The following is a 20,851-nucleotide window of genomic DNA, read 5'->3' as shown; positions in this document are numbered from 1 at the left end:
AATGTTTGTTTACTTGCCCCATGCCACATGCCCCATGCCCATGCCCCCTGCCACTTTCCTCCATGAAAGTATTTATTTCGACATTTTGCTAAACATTGCCCAGATTTAAATCTGCATTCATGTAAAATTGCATAAATACATGCAAATATCGCTTGATGGAAATGTCCAGCTATATTTCAGTCACCCACTTTTTTTTACTCCGCGGGAATTATTCAAATATTTAAGCGGCTTAGTGTAATGGCTGGTGAGTTTTGTCTCAAATCGGAGGACGGGTGCAAAGCCGCTCTAAGCGAAAAGAATCGATGCGGCTGCTTAAATTATACTTTATAATTTGGGCATATATGTGGATTACCAATTGAACGTTTGGTTTTATATTTAATCGATTGGGCAGGGCGTATCATTCAAAATGTTTCGAATGCCAATATGGATTGTAATACAATGTAATGCATATTCTTCTTATATTACACAATAGATTCTTCGAAAGGCAGATAAGAAGAGTATTCCAAAGCTATTCAGTTTAATTAACAGAGAATCCCATAAAAAGAGGAGCACGCCCTCCTCGAAAGTCAGTTAGAGAGAATGTTAGCCCCACTAATCCTCCTGCAGATTGCGGCTCTGCCTTGGTTGGCTGTCGGAGATCAGCGGATCATAAACGGAAACACTGTCAACATTAAGGATGCCCCGTGGCATGCCTCTATCATAGTCGATTCGAAGCTGAAGTGCGGTGGCGCCATTATCTCGAAGAACTACATCCTGACTGCCGCCAAGTGTGTGGATGGCTACAGTGCCAGGAGCATACAAGTCAGGTTGGGAACCAGCAGCTGCGGCACTGGTGGATCGAATGTCGGAATCTGCGAGGTCAAAGTTCATAGCCAGTACTCTAGCTGGCGCTTCGACAATAACCTGGCTCTATTGAAAACCTGCGAGCTACTCAAAACCACCGATGAAATAAAACCAATTGAGAGGGCCATCAAAGTGCCGGAAGATAATTCCCGAGCCAATGTTACTGGCTGTGGCGGCAGATCGGGCAATTTTCTTGACCTTATCATAGACAACAGGATTATCAGCGGGATAGAAGAGAAGTGCTTCCAGCTGCCTGTCCACTTGTACGGCACTCAAGTGCGGATCCTTAGCCAAAAGCAGTGCGCCGCCGACTGGAAAGTCTTACCGTTCTACTTACTCAAGGGAATCTCAGACCTGACCATCTGCACCAAGTCGCCGGGCAAGGGAGCCTGCTCCTCAGACAGGGGTGCGCCGCTGGTCATGGACAACAAGCTCGTGGGCATCCTCTCCAGAGCGGGCTGCTCCATTAAGCCCGATGTCTACGCAAATATCCTGAGGCACACGAACTGGCTGGACTCGAATACGAAGGATTAATGTCTTGCTGTGAATAGTTGAGTTTAATGATAATATTACCTTGCCTTCTGTAGATATTAAGTTGAATTTGTAAGGCACAGAATAAAGAACATTGGCTAAAAGTGAGACAAATTTTAACACACCGTAAAGTAAAACAAATTAATTTGCTAGGCTTGGTCTCAATACTATAAAATTTAAACAGCCTGCTATATCCACATTTATTTGGCATCATGCTTCTGCGAGCTCTACCACTTCTCCTTGCACTCTTTGTCCTTTCCAAAAGCGACACTGATGCTGGTGAAGATTCGGAGGAGGACGACAGCGAAGACTGCAACAGGACGACTCTTGGTGGCCATCCGGTGGACATAAGCACAGCGCCATGGATCGCTTCCATTTCGATCAAGCAAAAGGCCAAGTGCGACGGAGCGATATACAAACTGAGTCACATTGTGACAGCTGGGAAATGCGTGGATGGATTCCTGAACAAGGCGATCCGGGTACGAGTGGGTAGCACTACGCGCAGCGATGGAGTCATCGAAGTCGAAGTCTGCAACATAACAGTTCACGAAAAGTTCACCGGCCAGACAGTACTTCACAATCTGGCCATACTAAAGTTGTGCGAACCGCTCCAGGCCTCCAAAAAGATCCAGGCAATCCAGTTGGCCAACCAGCTTCCGGCTAGTGGGGCCAAGGTCACGGCCAACGGCTGGGCCTCCTTCAGGTGGTGGGCAATGTATTGGAAGAAGTGTCTGGATGATGAAGCCTACAAGCTGCAGAAGGCCGAGGTCAAGCTATTTGGCCCCAGGCAGTGCACAGATCTGTGGGCACAAAACAATTGGTCCAAAAAGAACTTCACAGAGGACTTGTTCTGCACCGAGAAGTTCGCTAAGGAGGCCTGCTCCTTAGCGATGGGGTCACCTGTGGTCCACAACGGCAAACTGCTCGGCATTATAACGAAAGGCGGCTGTTCCGAGTATCCAGAAGTGTACATCAATCTTATCAGGTACAAGGACTGGCTGAATAATCACACCAAGTAAACTTAAACAAATGTACGATAAACTGCGTTCTCCCAATTAATTGTTAAAAAATATTTTGTCTTCGAGCTGTGAATATGTGCAGATTAGTGCAAGTAATACGCAATACTTCCTGTTTTGATAGAGCTTCGAAGTGAAGTAAAGCCATCACTCAATTTGAGGTATGACTTTGCAGATAAGGAGTTCTAGCCTTGAAGACTACTTAACTTTTCCTATAAAAAGAGTCGCACATGCAGCTCCAAAACTCAGTTGTTTATAATGACTTGGAGTGTGTTCACATTTCTGTTGGCGGCTCTCTTACGGCCGGTTCGTGGCGATCTGGATGTCCAAAGCCGCATCATTGGAGGATATGATGTGGACATTGAAGATGCCCCGTACCAGGCGGAAGTGATAATAGATGGCACTGCTATATGCAGTGGGGCCATCATCACAACAGACACCATCCTCACGGCAGCTTCGTGTGTCCAGTCCTACAGTTCAATTGAAGTTCGCGTGGGAACCAGCTCCCGCGATTATGATGGAACTGGATTCCTGCTCGACGTCTGTGAAATAATTGATCACCCGCAGTACAATTGCTGGCGTTTCGATAACAACCTGGCACTGTTGAAGTTGTGCGATCCGCTCAAGACCTCCGATGCTATCCAGCCCATCAGCATAGCAGAGGACGAGCCGGACGATGGTTCCTGGTGCACTGTTTCCGGCTGGGGATCCACCAGTTGGTGGGGCAGCTGGTGGGACAGGTGCTTCGGCAGTCTGCCAGACTATCTGCAGATGGCATGGGTCAGCGTCTACAATCGGGAGCAGTGCGCCGCGGATCGGGGTGTTTGGTTCGACCTCTGGGACAATGGCATCTCGTACCTTACCCTTTGCACTCAGTATGGCGCAGGAGGATGTTCCTATGATACGGGAGCTCCCTTGGTGAAAGATGGACAACTAGTGGGCATTCTATCAGAAGGCGGCTGCACCACCAAACCAGATGTCTTCGCCAATGTACCTTGGTTCACAGGTTGGATTGCCGAGAACACCGAAGACGAGGATACAACCGATTCGACAAGTACTTCTAGTGCTAGTAGTACCACTGTTGCTAGCACTACACCTGCTACTGTACCTAGTACTGAACCCAGCACAGTATCTGTTACAGAACCTAGTACTGAACCTTCCACCAGTACCGTATCCAGTACCATATCTAGTACCTTGCCTAGTACAGTATCTAGTACCTTACCCAGTACAGCATCTAGTACTGAAGAAATTACTGTACCGAGTACTTTAGTCAGTACGGTCCCTAGTACTGTGCCTACCACTATACCTATTACGGCACCTAGTACTGTACCAATTGCTTTGCAAAGTAGTGAACCGAGTACTGTACCTAATACTGAACCGAGTACTGTACCTAGTACTGAACCGAGTTCTGTACCTAGTACTGATCCGAGTTCTGTACCTAGTACTGAACCAACTACCATACCTTCTGCTGTACCCAGTACTGTGACAAGCACTATAGCGATTACTGAGCCCAGTACAGTACCTACTACTGTACCCAGTACTGTGACGAGTACTATAGCGAGTACTGAACCCAGTACTATACCTAGTGCTGGACCTAGTACTTTAGCCAGTACAATACCTAGTACTCCCGTTACTACGTTGAGTCCTTCGCCTAGCGTAACAACTACGATTATGACGGAAACTGAACCAATATCCACTGAAAGCCCTGATCCCGAGGGATAATAAAGAAGGCATAGAATAGTGCTCCGCCTGTAAATGTTTAACTTTAAGCTAACTAATTAACACTCCTCAATAAAAGAAACTGTGACATCAGCTTTCATGTCGAGCTTAGCTCGTTTTACCCTCGTGTGTTTTCCGTTCTTTCTGTCACCGAAACCACAATCCTTGGACTGCACTCCGAGTGTCTAAGGCAGTGTCTATGGAAATGTCACCTAAAACAGCCCCTGGACATTTGCATTATTCATGCTGGTCAAGTCAAACAGAAGCAGAATGGAAGCACCTAAGCGCGGTATGACAAAACCGAAATACCCTTTAACAAAAAATAAGGATGATATTTTCCAGAAATGACATGGCAGTTGCAGATGGTCAAGAAATATAGAAGCAAATCAGAATCCGGTTAATCGCTCCACCTTGAGTTGCTCAAGATAGGATTAGAGCCAAATGAGCTTGATAGAATTGCTTAAGTTAATTAAAGTTTATTTTTTGGTCGGCCAGCAAAAAGCCAACGACAAATCGAGGGAGAAAAAGTTGCAGACTTCCTGCGGTGGCAGCTCGTGATGAAGAGTCCCCTCAGGCTGACACCATTTATAAAGCCGCCTGGCAGCTGGCTGCATCCATTTGTGGCAAGTGCAACCGCGTTCAGGTTTAGTTCGCCACGTTCGGGCTGGCAAAATCAAGATCTGGGGACATGGGGCTTACTTGGGCCAGGTTGGCTTGGAACTCGGAAGGAAAGGAAAATACTTTTAGTGCAAATTGAAAAGTTCACTCTGCTTAGACAAATATCTGCAGGAGTGGGCAGCTGCTCCAGATGGCAGTGCTGATGCTCCTGCCTCAAGGACATCGACACGAAAGCCGTTCTGACCATTTATCAGAATGTTATTGGCCCAAAGACAAAAAAAAGGGATTCGAAGAGGGAGAAGCGAACGCAAGGACATTCAGGAGAACGGAGACAACTGCAATAAAATGCAATGTTTCTATTACAGCGATTTACGTGCACAAACCAACGCCGAAAGACAGTGATAACTCAATAATGAGAACTAACTTATTTATGGGTTTTGGATTTGGATGGATTTTGTAACGCTTAAGTTATGCAAAGACAGTAGTAACTCGATAGCTGAACCTTTTTGTAATTGAGAAATCAAAGTACTGGGTATTTAATTTTCAGAACTAGTAAGTAATATCTTAAGTTAATTATTTCCCTCCCCATTGAGTTTTGTCACCTTTGCGTTGCTTTCACTGTACCTCACGCTCCGGTCCACCCATTTAGCATCACCCCGCCGCGTGAGCAACATTTTTATGGCTTCTTGGACGAGCGAAATGCTCCGTTTTGGCCAAAGCAAACTTTTCGTGGGATGGTGGAGTCCCTCGCGCGGCGACTTTCCGTAGTTGTTAGTTGTTGGCGATTTCGGGTTGTTTGTTAACTAGCAGCAACTAGAAGATAAGCAGCCGAAATGTTGCTCTTGCCGCTGGTCAGATGCATTTATTTCTTTCATTCTTGTCGGGTGCATCCTTCGCATTCGCCTTTATTATTTGATTTTCCCTTTCTGAAAGCCATTTTAATTGCTGTTGAACTTGGTGTTTGGCAATTGGCCGGCAACGAAACGAAACAAAAGCCATTAGGGCAAAAAGAGCAGGGCGGCAAATCGAAGCAATATATTTGATTTAACTTGTTTGCACAAAATAGTTTTGTTGGCCTTTTTACTTTGCAGCGCACAAATAAATTTGTTGACGCGCTTTGAAAACTATTTTGGGAATTGCGGAGATTTGTGGCGGAAAGTAGAATTATTATGGCCAACATTGCAAGAATTTATGGCCCAGAGCTGGATGCTCGCAAGTCGATCGAAGTGTTTAAGAACAAAGTTTAATTAGCTGGCTGCGTATATATATAGTATATTGCCTAAATTAGTGCACATAATGAAAGTGTTTAAATTGCGATTTTTATTCCGAAATAATGCGCTCTTTATGTTCGTTGGCAACCGCACGCAGGCGATTAAATATTTAAGCGCTTTTTGTTGCGCCCATTTTTTACCTCATTCATATATTATTTTAACCGAATTTTCATTTTCCAATTAAGCATAATATGTTTTTAATTCATGCACTTGCCTATTTAATTGAATTTGTTATGCAAAAGCGGCGCTCCTTTCATTCCCTCGTTTTTTTTTTCACCATCGGCGGAACAATTAAATTCCCCCCTTTATTCGAAAGCCAAAAACGGGGCAAAAACATTTAAATTAGGATTAGTTTCGTGTGTGCGTGAGCTTTTAAATCAAAACACATGCAGCGCGTTGCCTTTCTGGCCATTCGGCATATGTCCTTTCGCCGCGGGAATATTGATTCGTCCTGCCGGAGGGGGGCACACACATAAATTAATGCATCCTAACAACATTTGTAACTGAGCAGTCGCCCGCTGGCCATTGCCCGTGCTCCACCCGCTTTCCGCTCCGGCTCCACCCGACTCCGGATCCCCTCGACCCCAAATCCCCCCCCGGCGACTCCGGATCCCCGGACAATCAGAGACATTTGGCGGCGGGCACGTCGTCGCGCGCATTTTCAAATTATATTATTTCTGAATGGCTTTTTAGAAATTAATAATTACATATGACAACCATGTGCGCTGGCTACTGGGTGTGCGTGTGTGCGAGTGTGTGTGTGTTTGTAAGGGGGCGGGCGTTGCAGTGGGCGTGGCGGGACGGACGTGGCACTTAATTTTTTGCATTATCCAACTGTCAGCAGCCAGCGGCTTTAATGACCCTTTAAATTGGCAGTCGAACACTAAAAGGAAAACTGTAAAATAAAATTTTCAAAAATTGAGTACTAAGCAAAAGTGAAGACAAAGCAAACTATCACTGAAACTACTTGAATTTAAAATGAAATGATTTATTTAAATTTTGAAATATAAATATATTTCTTTTGGCGTACTTTCGAACTTCAGTTCTTTTGACCTTTGAATATTTATTAGCTTTCTCGATTTTTACACTGATTGCTGGCTTTGGAATCTTCCTTTAGTTTACTTTGGTTGCTTCGGTTCCACTTCTTCCTGCTTCTTTCCTCCTCTTGGTGGCATCTTTTTTAGGTCCCCATACGCAGGACGATCCGGCAGGGAAAGCCAGGGAATGTGCAAACTTTGGGGCCCCGGCTCCCCCATTATTAATTGCTAACGTGCGCTGATTTCTTTGGTACGCTTTTTGCGGCTCTCCATCTTCCGGTTTGTTATTTGTTGCCGGTCCGCTTTTGGCCAATGTTCAGTGCCATTTAACCCTTTCGCTGGCTCTGGCCGTCCGCCTGCCACGCCGCTTGTCTTGTCCATTTGGCTCGGCAGTGACATTCATGCACCGGCGAGCAAACCGGCGCCCCAGCAGATGAGCGAGGTCCTTGGCCAAAAGGGAGTTGGACCTGGTAACGGCGGCTCAGAATGGCAATAAATCAATGCATGCTGTTCGGTTCGGTTCGCATCGGTACGGGGCGGTCCTTAAAGTCTCTGGATTTTTGCGGAATTTAATGCACTCTGCGGACTCCGCCGCACTAATGACAAAACCATGTCAATCGGAAGCCATGGCAATGCGGTTGAGCTCCGTTGGCCCGTAATTAGCTGCCTTTTTCTGCGCTGCATTCGGCTATTGTTTTACCTTTGACTTTGACGAGGCCACCTGCTATGCTGTGGCACATGTGGGTGGTTGGAGGTTTTATACAAATAATGCAACAAAGTGGCCAATAATCACCACTTTAAATTAAATTATTTCTGTAAGCAAATTTAACAAGTTTATAATTGCATTATCTTACAGATTCAGTATTCAAACAATATTGTCTCCCTATTTGCACTGCAGTTGTGTTGAAACAAATGCTACAAACAATAATACATTATAAATTCTTAGTGTAAATACAGTTGAACAATGCAACTCCTGCAGAGAATGCAACTGCATCGGCAACTTAGTTACTTTCAGCGGTTGGGCCGCCATCGAATGGCGGATTGTGGTGCCAAGGCCAACAATGGGCCATCTCCGAAATATATTGGAAAAAACTGAAAAAGCCCAATGGCAAACACACCGAAGCGGCATGCGTGAAAGGAGGTCCTTTTCCGGCTGCAATAAATCTGCAAGGGAAGAAAGGGGGCGGGGCAGGATAAGTGGTGTTGCCTTACAAGTTGCCATGACATTGTCATGCATATGAAGTGCACGTACACATACACTAAAAACAAGTAATTATTAATGCAATAAAAAATGCACAACTCTACCAGCTGCAATTTAGTTATAAATTTAAATAAATGAATGCAACTTAATATTTTACTCATAAAATAACAATTTACGAATGATTCAGCAGTAACGTTCTTTATCCAAATATTAATCGAACTAGTTGCTCGCATTTTCTCGCGGTACATTTGCACATGCAGCTGTGTGCACAGCATAAATGCACACTCACACAGATACTCACGCACACCCGTGCACTATCTGGCTGGCTTTTAATTGCAGTTACAGTCGCAGTTGCCTTGGCTTTCTGGCCCTGTGTGTGTTTACAAGCTGCGCCAATTTCGCACAGCTATTAAATATATTTCCCACTGACCCCGTCGTCATGCCCCTTATCAGCGAATTTGCTGCACAATTTAAGCCGTGATTGTTGCGGCCGCTGCGCTGCCGGCGACTCATTTTAATTTAATTCCTATTTAAATTCATGTCATCTATGCGCGAACAAACTTTCCGCCAACAAATTTTACGGCCAACACTCAGCTAGCTGCTCTGGGCTTAATTACCCCTTGCTTATCAAAACATCTCGAGGACGAAGAAGCCGACGACAGTCGAGTTTCCTTAATGAATTATTTAATCTGCGCCCCTGACACGCCCCCTTTCCTGAACGCCCCACCCCACCGCGTCCGCCGTCTCGTCTGCCACTTGGCGAAAATTTCTCGGTTCGGCTAACCGACATTTTTTGCGCCCGACTTGTCAACCCCATCAGCAAATAGAAAAAACCTGGATTGGAAAACTCGAATGTAATTGGCCCACCGAACAAGTGTATACACTAGGTTAGCTAATAAAGAAAAGCTAGAAAGCTTAGCAACTTAATCAAGTGGTTTAGTCGCCACTTAACAAAGAAACATTTCATATTCATATTTAATTTATAAGCTAACTGTGCGCAGCTTAAATATTTCGTTTAGTAACTTCTACTACTACGATTTAAAAATCGAAATTAAATTATAAACAAATTATAAACTTAAGGTTGACCCGTCTGGCTGCCCCACAGCTAATAATCTCCAATTTAAGGTAAAAGGGAAAAATGCTTTAGCTAATGCAAATAGGCCACAGGATCTGGCCAACTTGCGGCTGGGGCTGCCATGGAGCCAACGAGCCAAGAAGCCAAGGAGGCTAATAAGTTAAACGACACCGTGACACAGTTACGACGGCACATATTAATGCCAAGGCGGCGTGCTGCCCGCCAAACTGGGATAACAGGATGCCAGGATCTAAGGGGATGTGGGGCATGGATGGGAAGGCGGAGCCTGAGCAGGTCCTGGTGGCTGGTGCGGCTGAGTGAGCGTATTTGTTCACCTATTTGCCGCGCAAATGAAGTTGAAAATAACTGTGAAATGAAGATGAAGTGCTTTAGTCAACAGGAGACGGGCCAGAAGGACATCCCAGACAGGCCGGCGCCTAAATGGAATGTAAATATTTGAGCAGCGACACACAGCAGCCGTAGCCTTAACGGCTCGTCCTGCGGAAAAGAGTGAAGGCGGTGGGCGGAACCAAGGGGCGAAGCCTTCACCGCTGACTTGTTGGCAACTTAAGTGTCCGCGTGTGAGTGCCACAGCACATCTACATCCGTGCACGTCAGCTTAGTATGTGCACAGAGAAAAATACTTTGCATTCAAACACTTTAGTCGCATTGCATTCTAAAGTGCTTCCAATTCATATAAAGCGACTCATATATGAGTTCTCTTATACAATATATTTGAAGAACTTCGCACTGATTTCTAGAGTGTACATCCACTCCCATTTTCTCTCCGTGCACCGGGTAATGTGTGACTGTGTTTAACTTGGCAACCGTATGTTTATTTTAGCGCTCTCCCGCCTGACAGCTTCGCTCCCCAAAAAGGCCTTAAGCGGCAAAACAATGGCCAGGAGAAGCCATTGAAGGACGACGTGCTCGCCGGGTGCAGGATCTGTTTGGGTGTTGGAAATTAAAGCCAATTAAAAGGTTGGAGATGTGTCTGATGTGTGTGAAAGTGGGTGCAGCTCAACTCCAAGCTATTTTTTGGCATAAATCAAAACGAGCAGCGACTAGAAGGACTCTTGGCAGCGGCATAAGTATGAGTAAGTTCAAGGCAGAGCACTAATGTGCAATGTGGGCCCAAAGGAGGGCAACACTTTTGAGGCTAAGCTAAGAGGGTCGAGTGTTCTGGCTTAAATGTGAATGGCGTCTCTAACTGAGACTGAATGTCTGCAAAACCCTTCCAGCCAAGAACTTAATTAGTCCTAGAATATTCTCTCTAAGCAAACAGACGTCAATGCTAAATGCATCAGCAGAAATTAAGGAACTACTTTAAATGGAGCAGTTCAAAGAAAGTTTCTGAAGAACTAAAGGAGCAAATACGCTAAAGACCGTTGAATGGGATTCAGATTTCGGTAGAGGAGGGAGTGTTTTAAAAATAAACAAAATAATAAGAACTTACGTTCTCTAGGTAAATAACATTTAAAGTCCGCTTTCTGATGGATTAAAAAGAAGAGGAAGTATCAATTTATTACTATTGATGGCTGGAATTGATTGCACCACTTGAGCTTCTATTCGTCAATTGTGCCACAGCAAAGCGGTTTATTTATTTTGAATGAAGAGACACTCAGCTGCAGGCAGACCACCTGCCCCACAGAGGAGTAAATAACCCACTTCTCTTGCACTTGCCTTCGGATCCCAGCATAATCTACTCAGAATCAACTGGCAGTCTGTTTGAGAATCTTTTCAAATCGGCTGGAAAATCGCTTATGGACAAAAGTCTTCTCCGAGCTGCAGCTCCTGACAGAGTTTTCATTTAGCTACATTTAACGTCAATTGTTTTATGACTACCAGCAGCAGCAGCAAAGTCGGGAAAAACAAAGTCGGATAAAAGGGAAAAGACTGACATGCCGAAAAAAAATAGGATGATTTATTCAACGCGAAGCGGTTAAAGGAGCAAGGATGGAAAAAAATCTTAAAAAAGAAGTACTAACTAAAAACTTAGCAGAGAGCGCAAAATTCGCTAAAGTTGCGTTTTCCTTGGCTTTTCCGTTTGGCTTTCCTCCGGCGCCAGTCTTTTGTGGAGTTTATCTTGCGGCCGTGGTTGTACTGCATCCACCTGAATTGGACCATGGACGTTGGACGACGGACCGTGGAGCAGGTGGCGGCTATTCAGATGGAGCCTGCTGCTGTGGTCACGCTTTTCTAAGCGTTTTCTTATCGGCCAGGGGGAGTGGCAAAGGCAATGGGGGGCCACCACGTGACCGCACGCTTTTCCAGATTTTTCACCATTTTCACTAAGATTTGCAGCATTTCGGCTGCGGCCTTTTGTTGCAGTCGCCTTTTAGCCTTTTCGCACACAGAAAAGTGCGGTGCCTAATGGGCAACTGTGCGGCTGAGTGGTTTGGCTTAGCGCCGAGTCCTTGACAAGGCTCTCGCTTTGTTTGTAATTAATAACACTCGATGCTCTTTCGGCTCAGCCGCACATTTCCATAATTAAAAGCAGGCAAATCCACGACCACGCCACCGCTTAAAGATTCAAGATTGCAGAGCGAGAACGCCTGCATTCCTGCTCGTAAAACGGGTTTAATTTCATGCAACTCGAAAGTGGGAATAAAGACGGGCCCGGGAATTCCGACACTCCGACACGCGCACACATTGCAGGTGCCTTGGGTTGGCTTCAAGGATTCTCGATTCTGGTTCCTGGATGCTGGAGCCTGCGAGTCACAGGCCATCAAATGGCAATGAAGATGTTCAGGCATACCGTAGCACACTCTGTGTTCGTGCAACAGTTTTGCCATAGAAATCTTTCAATTTGCCTTCAGCTTTTCAGCTGTTCAGCTGGCCCGAACGGATAATGTGCCCAAGTGTCGGGCGCAAAAAAATAAACACTCAGGCGAAGAAAAGTCGAGAGAAATCGGTCAAAAAAAGGAGAAAAAACAATGCGGGATGGGGTGGCAGCTCAATTGCAGGACAATCAGCACAATTGATTTCCCCAAAGTGCCCGCTTCCGGGCCCCTCTGGCAGCCCAGCATTAAAAGGATTTAATGCCATTTAAGCCAAACAATGTGAAGACAGCAGCAGAAAGCAGAAAATGTCAAAAGAGTCGGCGAACGAACCGGCGAATCAGCGATTCCACCCACCCTGACTTACGCCCCCTTTTGCAGTCGGCAAAAAGTTTATCAATAAAATAACTTGTCGGCGAGCGGACTCGGCAAGTCTTGAGAGCCTCGACTCCTCGACTCTTCGACTCCTTGAATCCCTGACTGCCTGACTGCCTGACTCCATGACGCCCAGACTCCCCGACTCGCCGCCAAGTCAAGTCGAAAATTGCAGCAACTTTCTGACACAGAGAGCTCTCCCCGTCTCGCTCCCACCAGGACAACTGCCCCCACCTCCCCATCCCACCCCCCCTGGCTCTGGCCAAGGGACTGCGTGCTGGTTTGTCAACATCCAAAGGACAATTCAAGTGCTGCAATCCTCGAGAAGTAACTTCAATTGCACTCATAGTTTCGGTCGTCGCACAAAATTGCCATATGACGTATACGCCATGTATGACAACGGCAAACAAACCTGATGTCTGATACCATCCGAGCCCCTCTCGCAGCCAACTTTCCGAATCTCTCAATTAGTGCAGCTTGTCGGGGGGCGTGGCAGGCTCATCCCCAGATGAAAATGAGTCTTCAAATTGAGGGGGGTCTATCGAGGTACTACCAAACCACTTTTGACAACCAGACCAATACCATGAGAAGATTTATACGCAAGTGTGCTCGAGAAGCCCTTTAAAGGCAATAGAAACATGGGGATGTGAAATAGATTGCAGAGTCTATGATGGATTTTTAAAAACATACCTCTTTGTTATTTCATATGACAAACACGAAGTTAAAGTTTAAGTTTCATAAGATAACTTTCACCAAAAAGGCAACAAATCTCTCTTTATTTTGTCACACAAATCCAGGTGAAAGCGGTCCGATAAATTATTTAATAAACATGGCCACGTGACTCTGACTCTGACCTTTTGCCGGCCACTTAGGAAGAGCAGGTGAGAAGGCAAGGGCCACCAATCCGAATGCTAATGACCAGTTCCGGCAACGACAGCAAGGACAACCAGGACGGAGCCAAGTGTCAGCCAAGTCGGACTTTCGTTGCACTCCTGGCTTTGGATTGCCTCAAGATGTCTGTTCTTTTATGCACGAGGACGTGCAACATTTTGTAGGCCTTTTGCCCAATTTGAAAAAGAGAGCGGGGTGGAGAAAGGGGTAGCAGCCTCGCTGGGCGTTTCGGCAATTTGCAAGTTGACTCTCCGCCGGGTAAGTGGCGAATGTGAAATTGTTTCGCTAGTGGCAATAAAAATGAAGGCAGAACAAAGGCTGCCTGACAGCCGGGAGACAGCAGACGAGATGGCTATAAATGGCCCGGCTTTTCCCGCTCGCTACCCAGCACTTTCCACTTTTCCACTCACATGGCTGACTTAAACAAATGACTTTGGGTAACGTCCTTTTGCTTGTTTATGCATAAATTCTAAATAATCCTGAAAAGTGAAATGCGCCAAAATGCGCTGTGCTCTTTGCCACATTTCCGTAATGTTTGCCAGCCGGATTAGTTGACTCCGAGTGGGATGGAACCTCTGCACTGCTTATTTCCTCTATCCGTCTCTGCTTAGCGGCCACGCCCCCGGCGCCTCCCGCAGATACTAAATATCCGTGGCATATGCGTAATATTGCTGCGTTATCAATTTATCCTGGCTGCTTTCCATCTCATCCCCCCCCCCCCCCCACCTAAAATTTCCATTTTTCTCGTTTCAAATTCGTTGTGTTTTTTTGTTTTCTGCGAAAAATTCAAATTACGTCAAAAATATCAAGTGAACCGCAATTTTCGTGCTACAGCCATTATCCTTATTTGGTCTGTGTATTCTGCAAAACCTGGTTCACGGCAAATTTTCAATCAATTGCTACTCTTTCAATTTCATGCATGAGAGCTGCCTAAAAGGTAAAATGTTAGTTGACCAGCCACCAAGCTGCCACCACCCTCTTCACCTGCCACCTGCCCCCCTCCCTCAACCATCCCTCACTCACTCTCATCAGCCTTCCAAAAACGGAACACAAAGGGGGGAATCTCCGCCCATTTGTTGCGGCAACAATTGAGGTATTCAAAAACTTTTACGGCCCAGACGGAGATTGCCTTGCATTCGCCACCCCGAAACCCACTCGAACCGTTTATTGTTTTAATTTTACTCACAGGCCAGGCAGCAAAGGCATTTGCACATTGTTTACCACTTCGGCATTTGGCTTAGAGTGCACATTCGATGGTCCAAAGGGGAAGGGGGGTTGAATGGATGGGCGATGGGTGAAGCTCGCATGCCATAAGTGAAATTGACTGACGCCTGTGCGTATGCAACACAAAATTGCACACCTCGATGGCGAGCAATTAGTATTTGGCTTGTGAGCTTCTACAACCTTAAATGACCGGATAATTATCCCAACAATAGCGTTTGTTATTAACTATATTGATCAATATATACTATCTTAAATAGACAGCAACTAGTAGTGTCATTTATGAGTTCTGTTTGCCCAATTACGTGGAAAGTATTCAGTCTGACAAGTTTCAAGTACTGTATCTAAACTTCAAACTTTTTACCTGAATGTTCCGCATTCACAAGAGCATTAAGTCTTATCCGTCTCACAAATTCATTGGCCTTTAAGTGACCACCACCTTAAAGGCATTGGCCATCAAGCATACATGCTGGCTAAACGGAGCCGAACGTTTGCAGCTGCCACGCCCCCCGAACCGTGCCCCGCCCCCGAGTCAATGAAGCCAAGGGCTGCTAGGCGTCCATGGGAAACTGGTATATTTTAGAAAATTTAGTGGCTGCAACTACGGCGGGTGCAACAATTTCTGCATTTCTCTATCGCAACGGTCAAGAAGTGGCCCGCAGCAAACAAAACGGGCAAATGGCAGTGGCTACAGCAGAAAGTTGTTAATTTTTCCGTAATGGGAAAAGTTTTTAATCTGGCTGGAAAAACCCGAAACAAACACATGCGAGAGCCCAATAAAATCAGGCTTTATGGTAACTTTGGCAGCAAATAAAACCTCAAATGGAGCGTCGAGTTAGCCAAAACCAAACGCAGCTGCAGCTGCATTAACAGCACCAACAACCGATGGGTTTGAAATAAAAATGAAATTTTTGTGGCCATTTTGGCCATTTACAATTAACAGGGGGAGCCGGGTCGAAAACTAATTTGGCCAGCAACCTCATAATTAGTTATGCAACCCCGAAATTCGATTGGCAACCCATAAATAGTTGCCGTTGTTATCGCCGGTGTCATCAATAAGTGATAAACTTCAAACAAATTTGTCAAAATTAACTGTCACAACATTTACAAATTGCGGTTGCATGTTTGTTGCAGCTGTTGCACGTTGGCCGCCTGCCAGCAACATGTTGCTAGGCAAAACCGCTTGAATGCAACACGAAGTGGCTAGAGTGTCAGACTACCAAAATTATTGGTCGGCTTTAAAACCGATAATCACAATTAAGATAATTAAGCAGCATCACATTTTGGGCGAGGCAATATAATCAGAGGCATATTTACAGGTCAATAACATGTTTTTGTTTCATATAAATCATTAATATTTGCAAAATGTGAGTATAGATAATACTAATAAGCTTGATTAAATTGAAAACTAATTCATTACATTGTAAAAGGTCAATCTTCTTTTTGACGATTTATTTATGAGGTCAGTGCTCAGCGATTATGCTAAAACATTATTTGCAAATAATATCCATATGTTTACATTAATACCAAGGTGATAAAGCCACGATTTGTGCACTTGCCATTTGTAATACGGCTCCATCTGTTACTGCATGGCTTCAAAAGCGGCCAAAACATTTGGCCCACGCTGAAGCAACTTGTTATCATGTATAAGCCAAAGCGACACATATCAGCCACAAAAACTAATCAGCACGCGCTGTTGAGCTCGCTTCGGTTCGAAAGCGAATTGGGGCTTGAGTTTGCCTTTTTTATTTGAAAACTTCTTGAGAGCATAAATTTCAATCCCGCGAGATATTTCCAGCAGCTGCAAAGTTGGCCAACAACAGCTCGAAATTAAGCTGTGACAGAGGAGCTGGCCAGAACTGAAGTTCCAGCTCTCGGGAGCCGGGATCCCTTCCTGCCTGGCCCCACGGCCCCATGGCGAGCATAGCTGGCAAAGTATTAAAAGTGTCCAAATGATGATTGTTTCGGTTATGGCCAAGCCCTCGGTTTCAGTTCCAGTTTCACACCCGGCTAAGACCATCGAGTTCACTGGGAATTGCGCTGTCTGCGGTGTCTCCCTGACAAATGTCTTTCGTCCGGTTCCAGTTCTACTCCTTTGGCTTGACTTCTGCCCAGGACCTGGATTTATTTCAATTTGCCAAATTTGCCAAGTTAAAGCCGGCGATTCCTGCATGCGACTTGAATTTCACCCGTTCTCTGATAATTATGCTCCATATCGATTTCCATGCCGCCACTCAAGTGAGTGCAGCCGCAAGCAGTTGTTAATCATGCACAATACAGCGAGGGTCGTTCCAAAAGTATTGTCAAGGATGTTAGTTCGTTAAACAAGTCTGCATTATCGATAGTATCCTTTCTATCGATGAAAAGGATAGCGGGCGCCCTTAAATTCTTGAATGTATTTATTATTGCTACCGGAATTTGTTTACTTTGCACGAAACGCAAAAAATGTTTTCAACAACAATTGCGGAATTTTTTCCATGCCCCATATTTATGGAAGCTGGTCCACGTACCGCACCCATGAAGTCAACGGCATCAGAGACAAGCGAGCACACAAAAAGCCGCGGAAAGCAATTATGCTTAAATTAAAACTCATTCATTTGGGGGGCGGAAGGGGTCGAGAAAAAATGGCAGAACCCATAGGAGTATCGTTTGTTTTATGAGTAATACATGCAAATGCCCGTGCAGATGAATGATAAATATGTGCGAACATGAAAATTCAATGCCAATGCCGAAATAAGTGAAAAATATATGTAATTCTCATATTTGGCTGGAGTTTTTCTCATTTTCCCTTACCAGAAATTGCTTAAATTCAACGGAAGCCGCGGCTTCATGCTGTTTGTTCTATCCCCCGCCATTGTAAGCCTATTTGAAAACCGGTCCTTAGCGAGCTACGAAATCAATGGCTACGTTCGCTTGGCTTGCACGGCGTATGCTTGATTTGTCGCACATTACGCATACGCAATGACTTTCCGATTGCAGCCAATTAGATGCTGAAAAGATGCCTTAAAGTTTTCAGGGTGCCCCCAGCCCCGCCATGTATCATACACAGAATTTTGATTTGAAGTTGGGGCCATCATTTTGCTAGCTTTGTGTTTTGTTTGGGGTTTGTGCTGTTTGTTCTGCTGCTTCTACTTATGTTTTCCCTCCTTTTATTCCGTTCTTTATTATGCAGTAAACTTTCTCGGCAGCCGAGCAAAGTTTTCTTCAAAAACGAAAAAAAAGGAAAATAATTTGTGAAAAAAGAAAGTTTTTGGCGACCATATCCAGGAGAGAGTACGTGACGGGTACCTTAGTCTAAATTCAATTTCATTGTGTTCCAAGAGTCTGCCGCTTGAAAGGGGATTGTAATGCATACTGCGTTGCCTAGTTACGCACAGCCTGCTGGTTCTGACTTCGCCCAGAGTGAATCATTACGGAATTGGCCTAATTAAGCACGGGTCAAAGGTCTCCAGGATATGCAGATCTACCTGAGCACAATGGGAATAAAACAAACGGGGCGAGTGGACAGAGTGTACAAACCTTTTGCCTGTGCTGACACTCTCGCCTTGGGGCCGGCATTATGGCTATCATAACTCAGCCCGTCAAGTCCTTCATCTTCATCGCGGTCTAAGCTGCACTTTGCCAGTTACTTTCCGTCCTTTTTTGTGTGCCTTTCCTCGGCATTTTTATGGCCGTGTCAGGCGAGACTTGTTTGTTGCTGCTCAACTATTTAATAATGTTGGCCACCGTGGCATGCACCCTGCCCACAGCCCACAGAACATCCAACAATGGAACAGGTCTGCCACCGTTCCGGCTGGGCCAAAGTTCATTTGCAAGTGTCTGGATAATGGGACAGCATGAGGTGTCTCTGCGATATACCCCTCCTCTTTAGCCACTTTAACTTGCACACTTTAATGTTTTAATTAAGGTTACAAATAACATTTGAGATTTTAAAACACATATATTTTTTTCCCAATCCTTTTGGGTAAACTCTTGCACATGATTTTTTACTGGGTACATCGACAGTCCTTTTCATTCTCTATAAGCTGTGCGATTTTTTCAGCAGGATCCTGCCTGCAGGAGCGCATCCCGACTGCAATCCACTTTTGCACTTAGCAGGGATAACGTGCGGCTTTTTGTCAGGACACCAAAGAGGCGAGGGGAGGGGGGGAGGATGTCAGTTTCAGACAAAGGAGGACTACAGGTTGTCGCAAATATCACACCAACTTGTCATGTCCAAACAGTTGATGGTCGTGTCAGGCTGTTCCCGAGCCTCCACCTCCTCGTTACTGTTTTTGTGGCTCCAATAAGAAAGAGAAGGGCTTTCAAAAAGGGGTTTTACAATAAAAAGAAATATAAATTGCCATCTTCTAGTAATTTAAAGGATTATAGAACTTGAATTAACTTAAGCTTGCTCTCTCGATTGCCAAAGATCCGTTCAAGAATGTACAAGCAGCCACGATGGACGGGCGTTAAGTGAATTTCAATGATTTTTATGATGGCTCATATCAGTTTGGCTCTTGGCCATTTGCCATTTCACCGCTAACAAGCACTGCTAATTGCACACACACACACACACGCCACACGCACACACACAGGCATATAATGAGCCGGTGGCCACAGAGCAAATCCGGGAATGAGGAAGCAGAAGGACCCAGGACTCCGCACGACTAATGGCTCTCCGCTTCCGATGCCGCATCAGTGCAGTGCGCAGCACAAAAATTTGCAGCTTCTTTCGGCGTTGGCAAAAATTTAATTTAGAGCCAAAAACGTAACGCAGTCTGCACCCCTCCATCCGTATCCTCGGCTCCGTTCCTTCCCATTCCGCCATTCCTGCTGCACGTTGCACTGCACCCAGAAGGATCCGAAATGGGTCCCAGACTGCCACGCCCCCCGTGCCTTGCCGCTCTGCCGACAACGTAATTTATGGCATTCCAGGACGGCCTTTGGACACTGTAACCGCATTTCTTGTTGCCACGACTCCGGCTCCAACTGCCCGATCTCCTCCTCCTTCACTTCCACTTCCATTTCCACGGCCCTGGACCATTGCCGTGTTTAGAGTTGTCCAGCACCCAATCGGTAATGGCTCAGGAAGGGGGAGGAGGGAGCGGGGGATCTAGGGAAAGCCAACCAACTCCAAGGAAGGAAGGGAAGATAGCGGGAAGAGGCGGCAGGGAGCGGGCAGCCCCCGAAAATGCTGTGAAATTAAAAAATGTGCTGGCCAAAATTAACGAAAATGGGCTAAGGATTTCACCGGCAGTACCAGCATCAGTACCATTCCGGCAATCCCCCCACCAAATGGGGGCTAAAATCGAGGTTTCGGGGGCAAGTGGTAACTTTTATCGCTGCCAGCGTACAAATGAAAACGTTGCTCATAAATGAGTAATTGATATTAAAGGTGTTAGATGCGTGACTGCGATATGGTGTTAAGTTAAGAAATCTTCAGAAGTTCAAAAGGTAGTTTAAAGGCAGGTCGGAAAAAAGGAATAATAAGAACTATTCCTATTCAGTCAATGAAATGCTTTACACAACTTAAAAGAAAAACTAAAATGCATAACTTTTGCCAGCGAAAACTAATCAGTAGATAATTGGTTATATGTGCATGTATCAAAACAAAATCAAAAAGCAGTTTGCCACTTTAATTGGCAAGCTGCAGCAACAATGCAACAATTCAACAATTCCAATTAAATCCGAATGGGAACCCAAAGGAACCGCAGGGGGCAGTCCAGAAATAACTTAATTCGTTGGCAATGCGGAGTGAGGGGGGGTTATATAGAAAGGGCTAAATCTCACACCTCAAGTTTATAATTATGTGCATTTGATTCTCGCTCGCAGAACAAGCGAAAGTTTCCACCGCACAGAGCACACGCTTTTCCACACAGTTGCGTTTATCTGCCCCCGGTTTTCCAGTTTTCCACTTTTCGCAAATGGAGAAAAAGTTTAAATGTTTATTTAGTTGTTTATTTGTTTGCTAAGCTATGCTCGGCTATTTGTTGTTCAGTTGAGTGTGCAGTATTTGCGCTGTTACCTTTTTCAAATGCTGCTGCCCAGCAGTAGTTCTCCCCCTCCGCCCATTTTCCCTAATTTTCATCTATCTTTTCTTTCCGCGGCTTATTTGTTGTTGTGCAGCAGGGCAAAAACTAATTTTGAAGTCAATTAGAACAGTTTTTACATTTTTCTGGAATGGAAGGGATAAAAAAACGAAATATTAACGCTTAGTTGGAGACAAGTGGCGGGAATGGAATTCATTTGATGGCCAACAGGACTTGGCTTTGGATCAACGATCAAAGTAGA

The 20,851-nt window shown here is 45.2% G+C and overlaps 3 protein-coding genes across 3 annotated transcripts; all 3 read left to right on the top strand.

The window, feature by feature from the left end:
* The first annotated feature begins 240 nt into the window (after positions 1-240).
* Positions 241-1,433, top strand: LOC27206967 (trypsin delta). The gene has a single exon (XM_016182735.3). The coding sequence runs from the start codon at positions 580-582 to the stop codon at positions 1,375-1,377; it is 798 nt and encodes a 265-aa protein (XP_016029182.1). The 5' UTR covers positions 241-579; the 3' UTR covers positions 1,378-1,433.
* A 127-nt stretch (positions 1,434-1,560) lies between these two features.
* LOC27208752 (trypsin alpha) lies at positions 1,561-2,446 on the top strand. Its single transcript, XM_016184309.3, has one exon. It carries the CDS (start codon positions 1,587-1,589, stop codon positions 2,391-2,393), a length of 807 nt encoding a protein of 268 aa, XP_016029181.1. The 5' UTR covers positions 1,561-1,586; the 3' UTR covers positions 2,394-2,446.
* A 142-nt stretch (positions 2,447-2,588) lies between these two features.
* On the top strand, positions 2,589-4,230 carry LOC27206316 (cell wall protein DAN4). The gene has a single exon (XM_016172100.3). The coding sequence runs from the start codon at positions 2,649-2,651 to the stop codon at positions 4,110-4,112; it is 1,464 nt and encodes a 487-aa protein (XP_016029180.1). The 5' UTR covers positions 2,589-2,648; the 3' UTR covers positions 4,113-4,230.
* The last annotated feature ends 16,621 nt before the right edge of the window (positions 4,231-20,851 follow it).

Source organism: Drosophila simulans, chromosome 2R (assembly GCF_016746395.2).
Source record: "Drosophila simulans strain w501 chromosome 2R, Prin_Dsim_3.1, whole genome shotgun sequence".
Classification (NCBI taxonomy): Eukaryota; Metazoa; Arthropoda; class Insecta; order Diptera; family Drosophilidae; genus Drosophila; species Drosophila simulans.
The sequence above is the reverse complement of the archived record's forward strand: the minus strand, read 5'-3'. Positions and strand labels throughout refer to the sequence as shown.

Excerpts from the sequence above, each read along its gene's own strand:
- LOC27206967 (XM_016182735.3), top strand. The coding sequence starts at position 580 with ATGTTAGCCCCACTAATCCTCCTGCAGATTGCGGCTCTGCCTTGGTTG.
- LOC27208752 (XM_016184309.3), top strand. The coding sequence starts at position 1,587 with ATGCTTCTGCGAGCTCTACCACTTCTCCTTGCACTCTTTGTCCTTTCC.
- LOC27206316 (XM_016172100.3), top strand. The coding sequence starts at position 2,649 with ATGACTTGGAGTGTGTTCACATTTCTGTTGGCGGCTCTCTTACGGCCG.